Below are 24,229 nucleotides of genomic sequence, written 5' to 3'. Positions count from 1 at the left end.
AACATTCCATCGTTCGTTAATTACGCTATTTGCACAAAGTGTTGAAAGTGCTACACACCAAGTTTTTCGTTTTGACAAAGTGACGAATCTCTGTGTCACTTAGTCTCATTGATTTTACACGTGAGCTATATTTAGAAAATATGAAGCCTCCACGATTTGCGTTTTTTACGAAGTGACGCATGGGCGTTCCAAAATGTATACATTTTATATACGTGTACAAAAATATGCCTCATTTTTGCGAAGAAATAGATTTTCCGTTTTGACGAAGTGACAGATATCTTTAGTAATTAATATTTTAACAGAGTTCATTGCTTTTGGCTTTTTAGCTCCTGGGCTATTGTCTCAGTTCTGGTGGAGAAATGTACACAAAAATGCAAATTGAAAAATCCACCAACTTCAAACGCAATTTTCTCAAAACTCGGTTTGCAAGTGTGTGCACAGATGCGTCACTTCGTCAAAACGGTGACGCTGTGTGCATTCAATCATGCGGTACACGCTGTATGTGTGTGTAACAGAAAGTACACAACACCAATTGGCATGGCCTACACAAATGTTGCTTCTTGCACGTCCGCGTAATGCGATGCACTGGTTCTCACAAGAATAACACAAAACGCCCAGTACTACTTCGAGAAATCGACCAATCGCGTGCGCCTTCTATACGCGCGTAAGAAAAATGTTCAGTGTCCCATGTTCCCTATATATGATGTTTGTTTCTACTTACGATTTCCGTGAAAGGACGGAAGCTCTGTCAATATCAAAACACTCAGTAAACGATGAAGAGTTTCCCTCGTTGATCGCTGACGATTGACAATCGCGGAGCTCTGTAAACAAGCGTCTGCCTTTCGACTCGTTATAAAATGCATTTGAAGACTGCTGAGCCCGGAAAACCGACGATTTGCATAAAATATTGAAATTTTTATTCATGCTTGTATTATCACTCAACATTTCAACATTATTGCCATGTACTTTCTTTATGAGAATGAGCTTCATGGTGCCTGATCACGCAAGATGCAAGGCCACAGCACATTTTGGGTATATTAAATATGCAACAGCCGTATGTATTTGCATTCATTTACAAAGATATTGAGACAGAATGACAAACGCTTGAATCGCCTCGTTGTCGTTGAGTTATTGGGAAATAGCAATCAGCATCGATTATGAACAACCACATAAACCCCAACAAAACACGGTATACACTTAAAGCTTGCACGGGATTGTAATTTGCAACGACGTCCCGAATGCTGCAGCAGTGGCTGATCTAGGGTGTTGCAACATCCCCCCCCCCCCCCTCCGTTTAGCCGCTGACTAATGTTATGACACTAGTAAAACGGGCCAAAAAAAATTGGAATTCTAAAGTTCCTACATATAAATTCTTCCAAAAATTGCCATAGAGGGCATGCAGGAGAAAGCATTGTGGATTTCAGAATTTCGCCGCTGGGCATACTCCCGAACCCCATAGCATGCAGGGCGTGCATTATTTTGCCAAGCTTTCACCGACGGATCCTACACACAAGAATGAACGACTCGGCGGCAAAACTGTTGGTTAGATGCGCGATCCCGTTCAGTGCATTTTTGTATTAGAGCTCTGAATGTCCACATAAACCAGGTTACAGATACGTCGTGTGGACTTGCCCACGTCCACACATTGTAAACACCAGCAATCATGGACCCCCGTGTCCGTAATCTTCGTTTCCTTTGTTTGTTCTCGAACTTTTCAGCAACAGCTCCCATTAGTTTTGTACATGGTTTGTAATTGTAGACTATCGATCAATTGTAGACTATCGATCAACGCAGAAAGTACATTAACCTGTACGTTCATTGGGATTAGACAGTTCCAGGGAGCGGTTGCTGATGAATTTGCATAACAGCGATCAAACCATGCAAGTCCGCCACAGTGACGCCCCCTGCCATATGTTAACAGTCAGACTCAGAATGATCAATTTTATGACAAACCTATAAAATATTTTACCTTCGGGCCCTGCGGCGTCGTTTGCATTATGAACAGTTACACTACGCATTGCCGGTGTGACAGGTAATTCTGTCCCCCCTGGTAAATGTGTCCCCCCGGACACATTTACCGGCTCGTGACCCGGTAAATGTGTCCGGGGGGGGGGACACTTTTACCTAGGCAAATTTGTCCCCCTCCAGGTAAAAATGTCCCCCTGCCCAACGGTGAAAGTGTCCCCCTGGTTAAGGCCAAAAAAAGTCTCCGGTTTCTGGTATGCGCGCGCGTCGCCGTAGCCATGCGCGTCGGCAAAATGAAAAAAAAAGAAAAATTTCAATGAAAGATGATGTCTCAAAACCGCCTAACTCACTGGTTTGACTGGAATCCTGCTGCTGCACAATTTTAACGTGTTTTTAGATTGGGTTATGGTCGAGAATAAGCTTTATGTGGCCTCTCTGGACTCCCATATATTTGCACTAAGTTTAGTCGGGCACCATTTGCAGTCATCAGCCGACATTTGAAGCAAAAAAATCAGGTAAAAAAAAAAAAAAGCCGCGTCACCGCACCACTTTTTGGACAAGCTCCATACCAGAAACCGGAGACTTTTTTGGGGGGGGGGGGGGGGGCCTAATGTGTCCCCATGCAGTATGTACTGAGAGCGGCAGCGTGTCGCACGCGCCAGTACATGCTGCAAGGTTTGAGGCAGTGATTATAACATGTGTACATATGCGTCTCCCTCTACAATGGAAATTCGTCCAAGAGGAAATTTTGTTACGCGCTATGATGGGAACATAGACCAATCCAAGGAGACATTGTATCATACTATCAATGAGACGAGGGCCATCGCCATGCATCGCCGCTGTGTTGACCTATCGCGGTAGAATCGCGATAGACTTCACCGTACTCCGAATCGAAACATTGTGTTAACGTATCATCTAATAGACTAAATTAATTATTTTTTATATTCATGAAGGGCAGACTAAAAGTCCAAAATGTATACCTTGTAGAGTGAATTCATCAAAACATTAACCGTCCGGGTTTCAAAAGAGGGGGACAAAAAAACCTGGGGGACAGAATTACCTGGAGGGGGACAGAATTAACGGGCCAGGCAGAGTTGTAACGAGTCACTGATTTTTGTGACTCGAGTCGAGTCGAGTCATTTTAAAGAAGTGACTCGAGTCGAGTCGAGTCATTAGGTCAACAAGGTCGAGTCGAGTCGAGTCGAGTCACAGAGTGTGGTCGAGTCGAGTCGAGTCGAGTCAAGTACTTAGCTCGAGTCAATTCGAGTCACAAATATTTGAACACTAAATTACAATAAAAAGCAACAAACACAAGAGAGAAAGAATACAAGGCACCAGTCTATTACGGAAATCCAAAGACATAAAGTATGCTGTATGGTACCCAACCAACAGTTTCCATTGCTAGCTCACGTCACAGATAAGAAGATGTGAAACTTCGGTCTTATAACTGGTTTGGCTTCGGGTCTAGATTTTGTTGTTCGCTGATCGCTGACAACGTTAAAACCTAATTGCATTATACAAAACTGTTTCTGATTATTTAAAGGTGGGCCCGTCCGTATCCATTTTTTTGTGTGAAATCGGGACATGAATTTAGCCAGCGTTCCACCAAGAACTTCAAAATCGCCCGAAACCAATGATGAAACCACGGATTGAGAAATGCGTTTTAAGTCTGGTTCCGGGTTTAGCATTACATGCTATAGAACCACAAGGTGGGAGTCCGCGACACGGTGTATGTTTGTTGTCTCATTATGGAGGAAGGAAACAGACTGCCGCTGTATATAAACGTACATTATTCGCGAACATTAACGTGACGTGAACAAAAACTGGCAACGCGAACGGCGCAGCGTAAGTCATTGCAAATATTTTTCGCAAGTAAGTTTTGCTTTTATTTTGGGACTCGAGTCTTATTAGCCTTCCTCGAGTCGAGTCGAGTCATTCTGATGAGGGACTCGAGTCGAGTCGAGTCATTTGCTCGCAGTGACTCGAGTCGAGTCGAGTCATTTACCCGTCGGGACTCGAGTCGAGTCGAGTCGCCAAAAAATGTGACTCGAGTCGGACTCGAGTCGAGTCATTGACTCGAGTCATTACAACTCTGGGGCCAGGGAGGACACTTTTACGTAGGTAATTCTGTCCCCCCGGACACTTTTACCGGGTGACAGAATTACCTTCCACACCGGTCTGCTATACATTCATGCACACAAAAATAATGAATGAACAAAATGATTGTATTTTGGTTAGGAAACAGAAATTGAATTGCTTTGGAATGGCACCTTGAGTCAAGATTCTGAAAACGACTCTAGCGTAATTTATGTTGATAGAATAACGTCATGTTCATCATTACTTTGAGACAAATCTTGTTTTTATTGAGCCTAATCTTCCTTCTGTGTCTCAGCTTTTCCATTCTGATAACCGTTGTTGTTGGTCAGACAGTAGGACTTAGCGTCCAGGGCAATGACGTCATCAACTGGTTTCTTGCTGTGTTGAGTACCAGGCTGTGGATAGTTGTATGTGGTGGTCGGTGTCGTCTGGATCCCTGTACCCATTGTCATTTGGACTTCAAAAATAGGGACAGGTATAGCTAGCGGTGAATCTGGCATACATTACCCAGAATTCCGGGTAATGTATGCATGACGTACGTAGGTCTGAAGCCCGCCTCGCCTCGTGTGTTCTAAAACTCGGTAATGTTTGCGCGCAGCTACAGCCTGTTTCAAAACGGCAGTAGGCCTTGCCACGAATGTGGAGTTTTTGGAGGCAATAAGCTTCGACTTTTGCTGAATTTGAAAGTATCTTTGGCAAATATCAATAAAGAGAGAAATGTTGCTGTTCAATATTTACAAGCTATGCAGTTGAAATGCTTGAAAGTTGCTTTCATGGAGACACTGGTGATTTTGTGCACTTTTTTGGTAAAGACAAGTGTGAGTTAAATAGTGATGATCGTGAGTGTAATCATTGGCGTCCATGTACAAGGTGAACAGCGATTGAAAATAAACAATGGTGATGCGCACGCGCAGAGGCGATCCAATCAAAGGCCTTAAATAGGAGCTAGCGACCAGTCCCCTTCGGGGGGGGGGGGGGGCAGTCTAGTGGTCGGTATTGTGCGCCAGTAAAATGTATACTTTTATTAACAGGGTCACCTGCACTGGGGGGGGGGAGGGGAGCCTCTTTCACGGGAAATGCAACTCAAGAAGAGATAAAAGAACTTATTCGAAACACTGAATCTAAAGTGGGGGAGCCAACTTTAATTATGAGTCAATTAGTGAAGCCAACAACAAACTGTCCCAAAATAATAATATGTTCCATGCTCGGTGAGCGCACTAAGACTCTGCTTCATGTTGATTACAATCGTCAACTTGGAATTTCGCTGGTTAAAGATTATAAGCAGAACATTTGGCCTTTAATCTTAACAGTAAAATCAAATCAACAGGGAAAACTGCTGATGTATACAATTTGAGCTCGATATAAAACTCTTTTTATTTACGTTTCTTTGAAAATCCATACTGTCTTGTTTAATGCTCTGACTTCCTAGCAATCACACGGAGGTAACTACGTATTACACTTCAGTGATTGAAGAGAATTTAAACCAGCAAATAACGTCATTGTGATGTTATCATTACCCAAAAGAGATTGATCAACAAACTTGGGAATATCTTATCAACAAAATTGTACAACTTTACTGATATGATCAAATCAAAGATATATGTGTACACTTTAAAATGATGCTACTCTGACAAAAAAAGCTTATAAAGAGAATTTATCCATCCCATATAATATAATTATTCTTTTCCAATAAACTGATCGACTGTATTCGATTACCTATTTCTTTCAAAACTGTAGCGGTAAATATTTCCAAGATATATGTTTCCACCCTCATGATGAAAGCATTTTGACAAAAGTCTTATCACAGTCAAACAAAAGTTCCCAATATTTAAAAGTTCAGAAAGTCTCAAATGTTCCCGGTCATGATCACCAATTTTGCCCCTCATTGCTTAGCATACAATCAGAAAACAAGTCATGAATCCATTCCTTTGGATACTTTGAGTACCCTACCCGGGGTGTTTTGGGGTAACGTTTCTCGTTTTGGAATCTAACAACCTAAAATATCCTGATCCCGAATTATATTTATAACTGGAACGGGATGAGTCGCAATATCTACGAAACATGGTATTACACCACACCTTTATCAATAATTACTGTTGTTGTTTTTGTAATCTTTGGCTTCGCCTCCGTCTTCTGCTATGCCTGATTTCTAATCACTGACTTTGGAGATGTTTGTTAAAATACGAGAAGATGATTCTCTCTAGATGGATATCAAACTCTATGATATAAGCCAAAGATGACAGTGTTTTCATTCCTGGCCATTGAATGCCAAACATTTTGATTCCAATGTCGACTTTAGACTGAGCCAAAGACGAGACGAAACCAAAGTTTGGGAAACTCATTTGCAAGACACCTTTTTTTTTACATGAACATTTACACGAGCTACTGAATGTTCCATATTCTTTTGTTTACTATCCTCGAGTGTCTTTGCTACTCATCTCAACGGGAATCCACTCACTAATTCACAGAGCTGCAATCGAGTCAGTCACAAAGTCATCACAAGTCATCACAAGTCATCACAAGTCCATCACAAGTCATCACAAGTCAATCACAAGTCATCCAGTCTCAAGTCAAGTCACAAGCTAATGAGCCGTGACTGAAGGCATTCGTTTGACATTGTTCATCGTGTGATCTGACAAACGATTTGACTTGTGATTGACTTGGGATTGACTTGGGATTGACTTGTGACTGACATGTGATTGACTTGTGATTTGATATCGACTTGTAATGGACTTTGTGCTTGACTCAATTTAAAACGTAGTCCTGGAGGTATCCCTCCCTTGCTTTGTCCAAGTATCGAGATACTAGTAAACCGAGTCCGAGAATGATTACTGGAATCGAAAGTGCGTGGTATTCTCTGAAACGTTCCTTCCAATGGAACATTTTTCGTTCCCTTATACAACCAAAATATCATTTGCTTTTAACATTGCTGTATAAAAACGTAATTGGTTCCATGAACACACGTTACTAATCACGATTATTTACAATGTCAGTACTCTCACTTAAAAATCTTCTTTGTGATGGAACTTGGCATTCAATTTATCATAAAAAATATAAACATACATTATATTACATACACAGTTGTATACATAAGCTATAACTTGATATATACATATTGATTTATATCACATACAGAGACATTACAACTGCTTCGAGATACGCAGTGATATTTCTCTTACACCACACAAGACAGGCAGACCATATACGAAAGCGATATTAACAACAGAACAGTATTTCTTTACACTTCTACAGTGCAATTATTGAAGAGGGTCATCCAATTATAGGCAAAATCTTAGATTGACTCTGTGTATTCATCCAAGCTCACGACGGGTGTGGTTTTGCTTGTGGGTTGCTATCTTCCAACAACTGACTATTCAGCTAGGGTCAGCTGGGTGCAAGTTGGACTGATTTCTTGTCAAATTTGACCAGAATGTTTCCAGAGTGTAAGCAAAGAGTGACGTCATGTTGTTTCAGTTATTTTTTTCAATAATCTTTGCAGATCTGTGCCTGTCATACGTTTTGAACAAATGCAGACCTCGTTCCCCGCCCCTTCCTCCCCGCCCCCAAAGCACTTCATGGCTGTACGCAGTCAAATATTGCAATGAAGATCGAACCTTTTGGCCGTAAGCTCAGGTTTTATTAGTTATTCTTTGTTTATGCGGCGAGGATTCGAATTCTAGGCTTCTTAAAACTTTCACGATATTTGATTTCTTGAAAATTCTTGTAATTCCTGCTCTTCTCATGGGCCCTATTTGAAAACTATGTATAAATCACCTAATTTATGAACCATCATAATGCAACAGTGCTTCTGCGTGGTAGACCTGAGATTAACAAAATGTTTGTTAGATAAATTGCTCCGCAAAAAGTGATCTACGTCACCCAATAAAGAACTGGTCCTTTGAATACGGACCGAAATTTTGAGGGAAAATTAATAGAGCAACACTGAAGCACTTAATTTGCTATACTGATGGTATAATTCCAAAGTTGTGAATCTTTCGATTTTAGTGGTTGCTTGATTCGACTACGGTTACAAAATTGTCAGGCAGCTATTTGTGATATCAGTTGATAATAATGCCACATTAAAACGAGGAACGCCCTGGATTTCGTTGACCAAACGTGCCGGACGAAAAAACTCTTAACTTTTCAACGACATTGTGTGTGGATAAAATGATTTGATGTATCAACTCAAAACCATTCACACTGATGTTCTTATGTTTCTTGGATCGATTTGTTTTAATTTGACATTCTTGCCCTTTGTATGCACGATGTATTTTTAGTTATGTTGTACTGTGAATAAAATCGCGAAAGAGACTTATATATTGTAGGACAACCATGCAAGTATAATGTCTTGTTGAGGAAGTCATTTTCCTAACGTTCATTGCCGACGCCAAGTCTCTAGATACCGTCATCGCTCAGTGTGATAATGTGAACGCACAATGCGCGCGGCAGACACTCCTAACACTATCAACTGCTGCATCTACTGAGCCCATTATGGCCGAAACTAATATTTCACTTCCAAGTTGGTCATTTGACTTAGTGCTTCGGTGATTTGTGTCTTATCGTCAGCGGTCAAACCGTAGGATGACAAATCAAGCTTTCGAAAATGTTTGATTTTTGCCAGGACAGACCATGCCCGACCAGAGCGAGCAAGGGTCTCATTGTGAGACAGATCCAATTCAACAAGGTTGGGCAGATCACTCAGCGCCTCGGCAATGTGCTCCAAGTCATCACTTCCCAATTCGCAGTACTACAGGTTCAGTTTGTTGAGGGTTTTGATTTCCTCCAAGTGAGACCATGCCCGACCGGACCCACCAAGGGTCTTATTGTCATACAGAACCAATTCAACAAGGTTTGGCAGATTACTCAGCCCAACGGCAATGGGCTCCAAGTCATCACTTCCCAATTTGCAGTAACTCAAATACAGTTTGTTGAGGGTTTTGATTTCCCCCAAGTGAGACCATGACCGACCTGACCCAGCAAGGGTCTCATTGTGAGACAGATCCGATTCAACAAGGTTGGGCAGATTACCCAGTTCCCTAATAATATGCTCGATGTTACTCCTCGTCGGGACGCATCCTAGTTTCATACCAACCCTGAAGTGAAGGGGCCGCACAACTCTCTGCTATGAGACGAAAATGATCATACAAATCGTGATTTGGTGAACGTGGCCTCTTTGGGATGTATATCAGATCTGCACCCAACCAAATCCCCCAGGGAAGTCGGCAAGAGAACATAGGGGCAGGGTTGGGTTGGGGGGGGGGGGGCAATGGAATCGGAACTCAAGTAGAGGTAAAGAATGTATTGCAAATACTGAATCTTGCGTCCATGAGCTAATAGCGGGGCGGATCTAGCTTTCAGTAGAGGGGGGGGGGGGTATTGAAGGGGGTTGAGTGAAGGCGATCCGAAGGCATGCCCTGATTTGGGGGCCGGGGGGGGGGTCCTGGTGCATGCCAAGAGCCCAAACAAGTTTTGAAAGCTACGATGCATTCTTAATGTATTCTCAGGCAATTTGATAATCAATTTAGAAACTTTAGCAATCCATTTATTACTTGTTGACCAATTGTACTCCTTTCGTAACTCAGCGTCTGAGCGAACGGGGGGGGGGGGGGGGGGGTGCAACAACCAACCAAAGACTGGCAGAATCCGTGGGCAGAACCTCCATCAGATATCATGTAATATTATACCGGGCCATACATGTATGCATGCCGTGGAACAAAAGTTGACACCACCAATATATCTGGCAACACCATCGGTATTTTAATCTAGTATGTTTTATTTTTTTTAATTAAGAACCAGAAGTGTACATTTAGTAATATCATAATAGTAATAATAATAATAATTACCCTGCATTGGACATTTGGGAGACATCCCCTTAGACTTGTGCACAATTTTTTTTCAAACTTAAATGTTCCCTCACCCAATATTCCCTTGTCCTTTTTCCACGAATTTCGGTATGTTTACTAATTAGACCACGAGCAACAAATATAATCTAATTGCGACAACAAAATTTTGCCTCTAAAGGTGGGCTGTGACATTGGGGAGAAATGAAAATGTCTCCCTAATGACCAACGATGTCGCCCATTGTGCGAAGAAATTACGATAACGTGTCTCCTTAATGGTACCATTACACGTACACCAATCATACTACGACTACTACTACTACTAATAATATTAACAAATAATAAAGCATTTATATAGCGCAATATGAATCAAAGATTCCTCGAAGCGCCTAACAATAGAACGATAAACAATAACATGAAATAAAATTAATCCCAATTTAAAACCCAACTTTGTTACAAACTTAGGCCGGACCAGCTGATTAATCATTTAAAAAAAAAACCTGTAAAATACTGTAAAATCCTAAATACCGCATAAGAAGATATTCGAATTTAAAAAGACGAAACAAATTTGTTTGGTTTCGTTTGTAAGACTGAGAAGTAAAAAAAAACACTTGAAAATGTGGAAATTGAGAACTAAACGAAAACCTTAAAAATGCTTGTAAAATAACTCCATACATTTTGTCAAACAGAGGAATTACTTCAAACGATTGATTTACTCTTTCACCAGATATTTAAGACGTTTTGAAGGAAACGAATTTCTTGCAAATGGGTACATACATTATGATTATTTGTAAATATTTTGTAATGTTTATAATATACAGTATGACCCCAAAAAAGTGTCCGTCTGAATACATTTAAAATAACAACAAACCATGAAGTCAATTTTGAAAAGTTTGTGCAGATATTCCTTATCCTTGGCCTAAAACCCTATGAGTTTTATTGAATTTCAGTCGCGCATCACAACACAATTGTCAATTGATCACAACAACTTATGGACACTGTGACCAAGTTCCTTGCCTTAATCAACTTCACTTTGTGTTATGTATATTACAGCTGTGTAAATATATGGGGGAAATTAACAGGGCTTCTGCAAACAGCTAAATATATGGGCATAGGAACCAGTCAAGCTTAAAGTCCTTATTTCCCAAGATTAAATGATCATCGATTCACTTATAAATGCATAGAATAATAACAACATAATTTGAAAATAAAATTTAGTTTATTTACTTTCTAAAAAGAAAGACAGAAATCTTTGAATTGATTACCGGGTACCAGTCATCAGGCCCAGTGGAACAATCTTGTGATCCATCAGTGTTGTAGCTTGTAGGTGTTAGCTTGACATCTGAATTCTGATTGGTCAATATTGGCAGAGTCATGATATTATTATTCCCCAGTAATGAAACTGGTCTCAATGAAAGGGATTTCCTCATACTTTCTTCGTGAAATGAGTATGTTTCGAAATACCAATGCAACAATGCATGACAAGATAATATCTTAATCCGTGATACATAATAGGGAGAAATCAAATGAAAGTTGTAACTAGTATTCAGCCCCATATGTTTGTGCACATATTGCCTGGTTTGTATGTCATCCAGTCCCAAGATGCATTGCGAATATAGGCGGTATGAGTTGTGAAGTGCGCCATCTGTTGGCGAACCCACATTATTCAAAATGACTTTCATCTTTTATTAGGAGAGTAATAGGATCCTAACTGATACATTTAATGTGACCACCATACCATGGCTTTCATTCATTTTGTTGTAAGTATTTATCGTGAGGACGAAGTTGAGTTGAGGAAGGATGCGTGGCTTTTCCTTAGTATCAATTCTCTGGTTCCTGCATTGTTTGCAGGGTGACCACGTCACACTCAGGATCGGCATTGCCCCTACCACGACAGATCAAACGGTACATGCTGACGCGGAACTCTCGGATACGCCACCAGTAGATGAACGGGTTAATGAGAGAGTTGAACATCAGTATGGTGGCAGCAAGACGGGACAAAATCACGAGGTGTTGGGGCTTAACGGATATGCTCTTGCCACTGAAGTAAATCATGAAGTTGAAGGTGCAGGATGGGATCCAGCATGCGAAGCACGTGACTAAGATGATGGTGAAAGTGATCATCAAGTGGCGAGTCTGGCGGAGGCGCGTACGGGCCACGGCGTCGTCGGCCCGGACACCTTCGGTGGATGCGAGCGGTGGAGTGTACCGGGAAATTTGTCGGAACACGGCGCAGTAAAAGACAGCGGTGATGAGTAGGATGCCCAGCGTGATGCATGACCGCAGCATCCGGGCCACCAGCTCGGAGTATAGCCGGGTGGGAACAATGATGGCAGCAGAGATGATCCAAATCAACAGGCAAGCTGCCAGCATGCGACCACGTGTCACCATGGCGTCATAGCGAGCTGGGGGCGTGATGGTCAGAGCTAGAAAGCGATTCACGGCAATCGCTAGGATGCTCAGCTCCACGGCACACAGGGACGTGGCGAACACCGGAAGCACCACGGCCTTGGGAAAGTTGACAGCATTCAGAAGCATGGAAGCCGGAGCCACAATGTCGCCGAGCACGAGGTTGAAGGCGAAGCCGTAGTACTTGATGCGGAGCTGCTTGGTAGCTGCGAATAGCACCACGGCAAGGACGTTACTGACTATGGCTGCGCCGCTGACCACCACCAGTGCAATTTTGAGAGCTTGCGAAGTGTCAACCATGTTGGGGTCTAGTAATCTATGGGCATACGCACCAAAAAAAAATAGAAACAGCTGATCAATATGAGTCATAGAATACGTTTATTTGAACAAATTACTTATTTGTACATGATACTTATTTGTACATGATTGCTTTTTTATTCAGAGCCAACGTTAATACCAGAATGTGAATTTCAACAACAGGTGTCCGAAACGGCAAATCTTTGGTTGGTTGTATAATTCAGAGGATAATGGCACATAGGAACATCGGTAGCCTAAATGTTTTCAATAATTTAGTTGGTTGTATCATACAGAGGATAATGGTATACAATTCAAGGAGCATTACTGCCTAAAATCCCCGAACATTTTATTTTTGGATTGCTTAATTATTCTTTTTCAAAGGTCTGGTTGAAAGGAAGCTAATCTGTAACCTTTCCCGAGAAAAGACAAAACAAAACCGATTGTTCACTTCGGACGCGGCTGACATTTTGCGGCATACGCATTCGTATTTCCAGCTGTCGTCACCGTTTTGACGTAGTCCGTCCAAAACCGAGCTTGTCTGAAATCTGAGATTTTTGAATATTCTAACTTCTTATGATGTCCTCTACATCATTACCAAATTTCGAGACACAACATTCCATCGTTCGTTAATTACGCTATTTGCACAAAGTGTTGAAAGTGCTACACACCAAGTTTTTCGTTTTGACAAAGTGACGAATCTCTGTGTCACTTAGTCTCATTGATTTTACACGTGAGCTATATTTAGAAAATATGAAGCCTCCACGATTTGCGTTTTTTACGAAGTGACGCATGGGCGTTCCAAAATGTATACATTTTATATACGTGTACAAAAATATGCCTCATTTTTGAGAAGAAATAGATTTTCCGTTTTGACGAAGTGACAGATATCTTTAGTAATTAATATTTTAACAGAGTTCATTGCTTTTGGCTTTTTAGCTCCTGGGCTATTGTCTCAGTTCTGGTGGAGAAATGTACACAAAAATGCAAATTGAAAAATCCACCAACTTCAAACGCAATTTTCTCAAAACTCGGTTTGCAAGTGTGTGCACAGATGCGTCACTTCGTCAAAACGGTGACGCTGTGTGCATTCAATCATGCGGTACACGCTGTATGTGTGTGTAACAGAAAGTACACAACACCAATTGGCATGGCCTACACAAATGTTGCTTCTTGCACGTCCGCGTAATGCGATGCACTGGTTCTCACAAGAATAACACAAAACGCCCAGTACTACTTCGAGAAATCGACCAATCGCGTGCGCCTTCTATACGCGCGTAAGAAAAATGTTCAGTGTCCCATGTTCCCTATATATGATGTTTGTTTCTACTTACGATTTCCGTGAAAGGACGGAAGCTCTGTCAATATCAAAACACTCAGTAAACGATGAAGAGTTTCCCTCGTTGATCGCTGACGATTGACAATCGCGGAGCTCTGTAAACAAGCGTCTGCCTTTCGACTCGTTATAAAATGCATTTGAAGACTGCTGAGCCCGGAAAACCGACGATTTGCATAAAATATTGAAATTTTTATTCATGCTTGTATTATCACTCAACATTTCAACATTATTGCCATGTACTTTCTTTATGAGAATGAGCTTCATGGTGCCTGATCACGCAAGATGCAAGGCCACAGCACATTTTGGTTATATTAAATATGCAACAGCCGTATGTATTTGCATTCATTTACAAAGATATTGAGACAGAATGACAAACGCTTGAATCGCCTCGTTGTCGTTGAGTTATTGGGAAATAGCAATCAGCATCGATTATGAACAACCACATAAACCCCAACAAAACACGGTATACACTTAAAGCTTGCACGGGATTGTAATTTGCAACGACGTCCCGAATGCTGCAGCAGTGGCTGATCTAGGGTGTTGCAACATCCCCCCAACCCCCCCCCCCCCCCCTCCGTTTAGCCGCTGACTAATGTTATGACACTAGTAAAACGGGCCAAAAAAAAATTGGAATTCTAAAGTTCCTACATATAAATTCTTCCAAAAATTGCCATAGAGGGCATGCAGGAGAAAGCATTGTGGATTTCAGAATTTCGCCGCGGGGCATACTCCCGAACCCCCATAGCATGCAGGGCGTGCATTATTTTGCCAAGCTTTCATCGACGGATCCTACACACAAGAATGAACGACTCGGCGGCAAAACTGTTGGTTAGATGCGTGATCCCGTTCAGTGCATTTTGTATTAGAGCTCTGAATGTCCACATAAACCAGGTTACAGATACGTCGTGTGGACTTGCCCACGTCCACACATTGTAAACACCAGCAATCGTGGACCCCAGTGTCCGTAATCTTCTTTTCCTTTGTTTGTTCTCGAACTTTTCAGCAACAGCTCCCATTAGTTTTGTACATGGTTTGTAATTGTAGACTATCGATCAACTGTGGACGTATTGTTTGTGCCCTAACCATTTTGTCCTTGGTCCACGATTGCCGGTGTTTACACACGCAAGGTTTCTCCTCTCTGGAAAACAGATTCCGAGGCATTTATCGGTTCTGTTTATTAGTCGCAAAATGAAGAGAAATACACAAGGGAATCATAGTTTAAAAAAAACCTAGGTTAAAAGAGTTTTCTCAGTGTAAGTAAAGTGATTTTTTTTCACGGGTTTTCTTAACTACACGAAAACATACAAATGAGTGTTCACACTATGTAACGTTAACATGTTTGTTTACGCATCCTTGTGTGTAGGATCCGTGTTTCACCCAACTCCCTTCATATCAAACCCCCCTTTCCTGAAAACTAGCTCCGCCCTCGTGTAGTAGAAACGAAATGAGAGAGCAGAGAGAGAGAAAAAAATGCTATAGACCTTTATCATGCTGCCACCATTTCAGTCATGTTCCCTTTATCCAATAACAGTACTGAATGATACTGTTTTTATGCAATAAGGAACCAGACTATTTTTCTTTCCAGGCTCGCTTTGGTTACATTGATTTGAATGGGAAAAAAATCAAGATGGCCGCAGCATGATAATGGTCTATAGCAGAGATTACACATGCATTGTGATATGAACAGCGTATGTGTAGCGGCCATCCGTATCTTACTAGGCAGGAAGTACATTAACCTGTACGTTCATTGGGATTAGACAGTTCCAGGGAGCGGTTGCTGATGAATTTGCATAGCAGTGATCAAACCATGCAAGTCCGCCACAGTGACGCCCCCTGCCATCTGTTAACAGTCAGACTCAGATTGATCAATTTTATGACAAACCTATAAAATATTTTACTTTCGGGCCCTGCAGCGTCGTTTGCATTAAGAACAGTTATACTACGCATTGCCGGTCTGCTATGCATTCATGCACACAAAAATAATGAATGAACAAAATGATTGTATTTTGGTTAGGAAAGAGAAATTGAATTGCTTTGGAATGGCACCTTGAGTCAAGATTCTGAAAACGACTCTAGCGTAATTTATGTTGATAGAATAACGTCATGTTCATCATTACTTTGAGACAAATCTTGTTTTTATTGAGCCTAATCTTCCTTCTGTGTCTTAGCTTTTCCATTCTGATAACCGTTGTTGGTGGTCAGACAATTGGACTTAGCGTCCAGGGCAATGACGTCATCAACTGGTTTCTTGCTGTGTTGAGTACCAGGCTGTGGATAGTTGTATGTGGTGGTGGGTGTCGTCTGGATCCCTGTCCCCATTGACATTTGGACTTCAAAAATAGGGACAGGTATAGCTAGCGGTGAATCTGGCTTACATTGCCCCGAATTCCAGGTAATGTATGCATGACGTATGTAGGTCTGAAGCCCGCCTCACCTCGTTTATTCTAAATTCGGTAATCTTTGCGCGCAGCTGCAGCCTGCTTCAAAACGGCAGTAGGCCTTACCACGAATGTGGAATTTGTGGAGGCAATGAGCGTATGAAAGTATCTCTCGCCAATATCAATAAAGAGAGAAAAATTGCTGCTCAATATTTACAAGCTATGCAGTTGAAATGCTTGAAAGTTGCTTTCATGGAGACACTGGTGATTTTGTGTACTTTTTTGGTAAAGACAAGTGTGAGTTAAATCGTGATGATCGTGAGTGTAATCACCGGCGTCCATGTACAAGGTGAACAGCGATTGAAAATAAACAATCGTGATGCGCACGCGCAGAGGCGATCCAACCAAAGGCTTTAAATGGGAGCTAGCGACCGGACCCCGGGGGGGGGGGGGCAGTCTGTTTTTTTATGCAATAAGGAACCAGTCTATTTTTCTTTCCAGGCTCGCTTTGGTTACATTGATTTGAATGGGAAAAAGTCAAGATGGCCGCATAGCAGAGATTACACATGTATTGTGATATAAACAGCGTATGTGTAGCGGCCATCCGTATCTTACTAGGCAGAAAGTACATTAACCTGTACTTTCATTGGGATTAGACAGTTCCAGGGAGCGGTTGCTGATGAATTTGCATAACAGCGATCAAACCATGCAAGTCCTTAAATGGGAGCTAGCGGCCGGAACCTTGGGGGGGGGGGCAGTCTAGTGGTCGGTATTGTGCGCCAGTAAAATGTATACTTTTATTAACAGGGTCACCTGCATGGGGGGAGCCTTTTTCACGGGAAATGCAACTCAAGAAGAGATAAAAGAACTTATTCGAAACACTGAATCTAAAGTCGGGGAGCCAACTTTAACTATGAGTCAATTAGTGAAGCCAACAACAACTGTCCCAAAATAATAATATGCTCCATGTTCGGTGAGCGCACTAAGACTCTGCTCCATGTTGATTAAAATTGTCAGCTTGGAATTTCGTTGGTTAAAGATTATAAGCAGAACATTTGGTCTTTAAACTGAACAGTAAAATCAAATCAACAAAAAAAAACTGCTAATGTAGACAATTTGAGCTGGATATAAAACTCTGTTTATTTACGTTTCTTTGAAAATCCATACTGTCTTGTTTAATGCTCTGACTTCCTAACAATCACACGGAGGTAACTACGTAATCCACTTCTGTGATTGAAGAGAATTTAAACCAGCAAATAACGTCATTGTGATGTTATTATTACTGCAAAGAGATTGATTAACAAATTTGGAAATATCTTATAACAAAATTGTACAACTTTACTGATATGAAACAAATCAAAGATATATGTGTACACTTTAAGATGATGTTACTCTGACAAAAAAAGCTTATAAATAGAATTTATCCATCCCATATAATATAATTATTCTTCTCCAATAAACTGATCGACTGTATTCGATTACCTATTTCTTTCAAAACTGTAGCGGTAAATATTTCCAAGATATATGTTTCCACCCTCATGATAAAAGCACTTTGACAAAAGCCTTATCACAGTCAAACAAAAGTTCCCAATATTTAAAAGTTCAGAAAATCTCAAATGTTCCCGGTCATGATCACCAATTTTGCATCCATTGCTTAGCATACAATCAGAAAACAAGTCATGAATCCATTCCTTTGGATACTTTGAGTGCCCTAACCGGGGTGTTTTGGGGTAACGTTTCTCGTTTTGGAATCTAACAGCCTAAAATATCTTGATCCAGAATTACATTTATAACTGGAACGGGATGAGTCGCAATATCTACGAAATCATGGTATTACACCACACCTTTATCAATAATTACTGTTGTTTTTGTAATCTTTGGCTTCGCCTCCGTCTTCTGCTTTGCCTGATTTTTAAACACTGACTTTGGAGATGTTTCTAAAAATATGAGAAGTTGATTCTCTCTAGATGGATATCAAACTCTATGATATAAGCCAAAGATTACACTGTTTTCATTCCTGGCCATTGAATGCCAAACATTTTGATTCCAATGTCGACTTGAGACTGAGCCAAAGACGAAACGAAACCAAAGTTTGGGAAACTCATTTGCAAGACACCTTTTTTTTACATGAACATTTACACCAGCTATACTGAATGTTCCATATTTTTTGTTTACTATCATAGAGTGTCTTTGCCACCCATCTCAACGTGAATTCACTCATTAATTCACAGAGTTGCAATCGAGTCAGTCACAAAGTCATCACAAGTCATCACAAGTCATCACAAGTCATTCAGTCTCAAGTTGAGTCACAAGCTAATGAGCCGTGACTGAAGGCATTCGTTCCTTTGTTACTTGTGATCTGGATTGTGATTGACTTGTGATCAACTTGTGATTGGTTTGTGATTGACTTGCGATTCACTTTAGATTTGAGTCATTTAAGCATGAAGTTGTGGAGGTATCCGTCCATCGCCACGTATACAAGTTTCGAGCTAATCTTTATCACTGCTGTATAAAATAACTGTGGTTTGTTTCCACGGACACATGTTAGTAATCACGATTATGTACATTTTCATACGCTCCCTTCCAAAGCTTCTTTATGATGGAGCCTGATATTCAGTTTATCAAAAACATAAACATACGTTATGTAAACACACACAGATATATATAATTATAAATGTTAATTTCTATCATATATACAGTGACACCAAAACTGCTTCTCGGCAAGCAGTGATATTGTTCTCATACTACAAAATGTCATTTACACTTCTATAGTGCACTTATTGAAGAGGGTCATCCAATTACGGGCAAACTCAAAGCAGGCTCTGTATGCAGGATGATACATCAGAATGTAACAATGTTTCTTTAGATTTGCCTCTTTTTCAATGTGAGATCGACTCTGTGTATTCATTCAAGCTCACGTCGGGTGTGTTTGCTTGTGGGTTGCTCATCTTCCAAAAGCTGACTACAGCTAGGGTCAACTGGGTGCAATTTGGACTGTATTCTCGTCAAATTTGACCAGAATGTTTTCAGAGTGTAAACAAAGCGTGACGTCATGTCGTCTCTGCATCTGTTTATTTTGCAATAATCTTTGCAGACCTGTGCCAGTCATACCTTTTGGCTAAAGCAAACCTCGCCCCCCCCCCAAAAAAGAAAGAAAGAAAGAATGAGGAATTCATAACTGACTGCTGTCAAAAGCTACAATAAAGATGGAACCTCTTTTTGCCGTAAGCTCAGGTTTTATATCTTATTATTTCATTATACTGCTAGGGTTCGAATTCTAGGCTTCTCAGAACTTTTAGATAATTCTAAATCTTGAAACTGTTTGTCATTCGTACTTCTCATAGGCCCTACTTGATATTGTAATCGCCAATATTTTTGAACAATAATAGATGCAACGCTTGCTTCCTGCACGTGGCATTGATGAGATTAATCAGAACTTCATGAGAGAATTTGTTCCTCGAAAAGCGGTCCACGTGATCAACAACTGTTTGTTTGACAAGCGGCCAAAAATTGAAGGAGGGAAAATGAATGGAAGAACACCGAAGCAGTTAATTAACTATACTGATGCTATAATTTAAAAGTTGGGAATCGTTCGATTTGATCGGTTGCTTGGTTCGAGTACGGTTACAGAATTGTCAGGGCAGCTATTTGTGGCATCGGCAGGATACAAATTGCCCAATTGACTGGGGAAACGTCCTCGATTTCGATGGCCAAACGTGCCGGACGACAAAACTCTTCTTCTTTTTTCATTCTATTTTATGGGAGTAAAATGATTTCATATATCAACTCAAAACCATTCCTTATTATGCTCTGAGATTTCTTGGATTGATTTTTTTTACCTAAACATTCTTGCCTTTTGTATGCACGATGTATTTGTAGTTATTTTGTAATGTGAATACAATCTTGAAAGTCACTAATATTGTATGACAACAATGTCGGTAAAATGTCTTACTGCGGAAGTCATTTTTATAACGTTCATTGCCGACGCCCAGTAACTAGATAACGTCATCGCTCAGCGTAATAATGTGAACGCACAAAGCATGCTGTAGACATCCCTAACTCTACCGACTGCTGCAGATACTGAGCCCATTTCAGCCAAAATTACTTCCAAGTTGGTCATTTGACTCACTGCTTCGGTGATGTGTGTCTTATCGTCAGCGGCCAAATCGCAGGATGACAAATCCAGCTTTCGAAGATGTTTGATTTTTGCCAGGACAGACCATGAACGACCAGAGCCAGCAAGGGTCTTATTGAAAGACAGATCCAATTCAACAAGGTTGGGCAGATTACTCAGCCCTGCGGCAATGGGCTCCAAGTCATCACTTCCCAATTTGCAGTAACTCAGGTTCAGTTTGTTGAGGGTTTTAATTTCCCTTAAGTGAGACCATGCCCGACCAGACCCAGCAAGGGTCTCATTGCCAGACAGATCCAAATCAACAAGGTTGGGCAGATTACTCAGCCCAACGGCAATGGGCCCAAAGTCATCACTTTTCAATTTGCAGAAGCTTAGTTTCAGTGTGTTGAGGGTTTTAATTTCCTTTAAGTGAGACCACGACTGACCTGACCCAGCAAGGGTCTCATTGGCAAGCAGATTCAATTCAACAAGGTTGGGAAGATTACTCAGCCCAACGGCAATGGGCTCCAAGTCATCACTTTTCAATGCGCACTCAAGCAGGTCCAGTTTCTTAAGGGTTTTAATTTCCTTTAAGTGAGACCATGACCGACCTGACCCAGCAAGGGTCTTATTGTCGTACAGATTCAATTCAACAAGGTTGGGAAGATTACTCAGCCCAACGGCAATGTGCTCCAAGTCACCACTTCCCAATCTGCATTGCATCAAGACCAGTTTCTGAAGGGTTTTAATTTCCTTCAAATAAGACCATGACTGACCTGACCCAGCAAGGGTCTCATTGCCATGCAGATTCAATTCAACAAGGTTGGGAAGATTACTCAGCCCAACGGCAATGTGCTCCAAGTCATCACTTACCAATCCGCAGCGAACCAAGACCAGTTCCTTTAGGGTTTTAATTTCCCTCAAATAAGACCATGTCTGACCTGACCCAGTAAGGGTATTGCAAGACAGATCCAATTCAACAAGGTTGGGCAGATTACTCAGCCCAACAGCAAAGTGCTCGAAGTCATTACTTCCCAATCTGCAGCGACTCAAGGCCAGTTTCTTTAGGGTTTTAATTCCCCACAAGTGAGACAATGACCGACCTGACCCAGAAAGGGTCCTATTGTCAGACAGATCCAAATCAACAAGGTTGGGAAGATTACTCAGTTTCCTAATAATGTCCTTCATGTTACTCCTCGTCAGGGTGCATTCATTAAAACACACGACGTTAAGCTGCGTCATTTCTTTCAGGCGAAGAAGGCAAATTAAATGTGACAACTCGCACGGTGTGGAAGAAAGGGATTGATGATGCAAGCAATTACCTACATGAATAGTATGCAGACTTGCCATTCTATTCACATGTTTGACAAAATCTGCACCTAAGCTTCGAAAGGTTGATCCTCCTATTAATAATGAATGTATCCTTTGGAGGCAAGCTTTCCCTCCACCCTTTTTCTCGTCAGTAACGTTGTTTAGGAAGTACATCAACGATGTCAAATGATCACGGCTTAAATCGTCATTAGCAATGAATTTTGAGGCAATAACAGAATTAATTAACTCCATTGGTTGCAAAGTCTGGCTCTGGCTCTCAAAGTAGCAATTCAGGGCTATTTGTAAGTTTGTATCTTTCAGATTTCCTGCATCTATGACTTTATGCGTTAAAACGTTCAAAATTGACTGTGTACTTGATACATCATTGTCACCGAAACAAAAACGCAGAAGATATTCAAACCCTGCTGTATCAGACACTTCACGAAAGAACGTTTCAAATTGCTGTGTTTCTCTTTCCGATGTTAAACTTTGGTAGTATTCCGCAGCGCAGAATTCTTGAAACGTCTTATGGATGAAATAAATACTTTTGCAAGGGTCGATCCCCTTCAACACTCGATCGCTGGTAAGGATGCCAGCTCGTATGGCCATATCAAGCACATCCGGCTCAAAATCCTTCTCTTGAAATGATAGCTTTTGATCAGACGAAAGTAGACCACCCAAAGCAACCTTTCCAATTGCAATAACAAGCTTTGATAATTTTTCTGCTGACATGTCTGTCTTACGATTAAATATGTATCGCAGTGCCTGTTTATAAAGGCGGAACATGGTGTCAGGGAGTGTATCACTCTCACTCCATAACAAACACATCAACAACAACAACATGGGACTTTTCGCCAAATCTGACAGAACACCTGATGAAGTAATCCTCTCAAGAAGTCCATTAGCTTTGGGTAGTTTTGATGAGTAAAATTTGTACACATATTCCTCAATATCGTCCTCGCTAAACCCCAACACATTCACAAGAGCAAACGGCTTTTCAATCAAAGTATTCTTTACCAGTTTGTCATAGTGTGAGGGGCGGGTTGTCACAAATACAGTGCATTTTTCGTAATCGTCTTTTCGATTAAGCATTTTTAGGATCGAACCGAACTCCGCCTCATCAAGTTCGGTGGACTTGAATTCATCAAAACCATCCAACAGAAACAGCACGTCCTCAGGGTTGGCTGTAATAAAGGATTCCAAGTCTTTTCTATTCATGGCATTTTTGTTTGGTAACTGATCAAACAATGCGTCAATCACATTCGACTTTTGTTCCAGGGATCGCATTTTCAACACAAAAACAAGCTTATACCTTTTCAGTACATCAACAGTGCCACAAGCCCAATCGTACGCAATTTTGTCAATAAGAGTCGTTTTCCCTACACCAGCAGTTCCTCTTAAAATTGCCCGTATAACTGGATGTCCCTCTCTTGATTTGAGTTTGAAAATATCCAAATACGATTTTACCTCTCCCTTCAAATCATTACCACCCTTTTCTAATTGTAGCTTTGTGTAGATGTCCATGATATGTCTTTTGTTGTCATCGACCCATGGAAGCATCTGCACATAGCTACCCGTCGTCCCATATATATCTTTTAACACCTTTTCGCACTTATCCGCAGCAAGCTGAGCTTGATCATCACGACGAGTCTCCGGTGTCGTACTGCATCCTGGCTGATGTTGCCTTGCACTTGACCCACTCGGTTCTGAAGAGTAACTCAACAAAATTTGAAACAAATCATGTCAGTCAATCGAAGTGAGAGTTGGGTTCAAATTGTGTTGTTGACTTGTTCTCATTTCTTCGCCGAAAAGAATTCGATAACCCAGGCTGTATTCGGATTCTTATCAAATCAAATGTGTCTGGGGTTAGTCTTCGTGCTAATTCACAACAAGGACATAACTGTGATGTTACCTATTTAAGGGAATCAACGATACAAAATCCTCTCAAAGCTAATCGTAAAAGAGCTTTTAACTCTGAAAGGGAAATCAGTTGATTTCAACAACTCGTACAGTCTCTGTACTTTAGGTTTCTGTATATTCTTTTTTTTAGCGGGATCCAAAAGTTCTTGTGACTTCTCTGAATGTATTTACCTTTTACATTTTTAGCTTTTTCTAGACTAAAAGCGTTTGCTTTGTTTTGTATAAATAAAAAAGAGTAAATGGGTCAGATTTGAATTATTTATTGGGCACTTTTTCAAGGATGTTTTGGTGCTACCTTGAAAATATATTTAAAGTTAATCTCGTAAACTAATGCTTTAAAGTTCATAAAGTACATTTTATACCATACACTAATATTTCCAATCAGATTTACGCGAAATGTATAAATCTTTTTATTATTAACTTCATAACTAGAACAAACCAATAATTTCGCACTTAAATCACGATTTGCGAAGCGTTAACTGTTAAATTTCGATACAGCACGTAGGGATTTAGGAGAAATTGTATCCAACGGCATTCTGGGAAATTAACAAAATTAAATACT

At 40.9% G+C, this 24,229-nt stretch overlaps 1 protein-coding gene across 1 annotated transcript; it reads right to left on the bottom strand.

Moving 5' to 3' along the window:
• Positions 1 to 11,723: 11,723 nt before the first annotated feature.
• On the bottom strand, positions 11,724 to 12,611 carry LOC119725379 (beta-3 adrenergic receptor-like). The gene has a single exon (XM_038196785.1). It carries the CDS (start codon positions 12,609 to 12,611, stop codon positions 11,724 to 11,726), a length of 888 nt encoding a protein of 295 aa, XP_038052713.1.
• Positions 12,612 to 24,229: the final 11,618 nt, after the last annotated feature.

This window comes from Patiria miniata, unplaced genomic scaffold, assembly GCF_015706575.1.
Source record: "Patiria miniata isolate m_02_andy unplaced genomic scaffold, ASM1570657v1 HiC_scaffold_19, whole genome shotgun sequence".
In the NCBI taxonomy this organism is placed as follows: domain Eukaryota; kingdom Metazoa; phylum Echinodermata; class Asteroidea; order Valvatida; family Asterinidae; genus Patiria; species Patiria miniata.
Note: the sequence above shows the minus strand (reverse complement) of the source record. Positions and strands in the feature narration are given on the sequence as shown.

Coding starts and splice junctions, on each gene's coding strand:
- LOC119725379 (XM_038196785.1), bottom strand. CDS start 12,611: ATGGTTGACACTTCGCAAGCTCTCAAAATTGCACTGGTGGTGGTCAGC.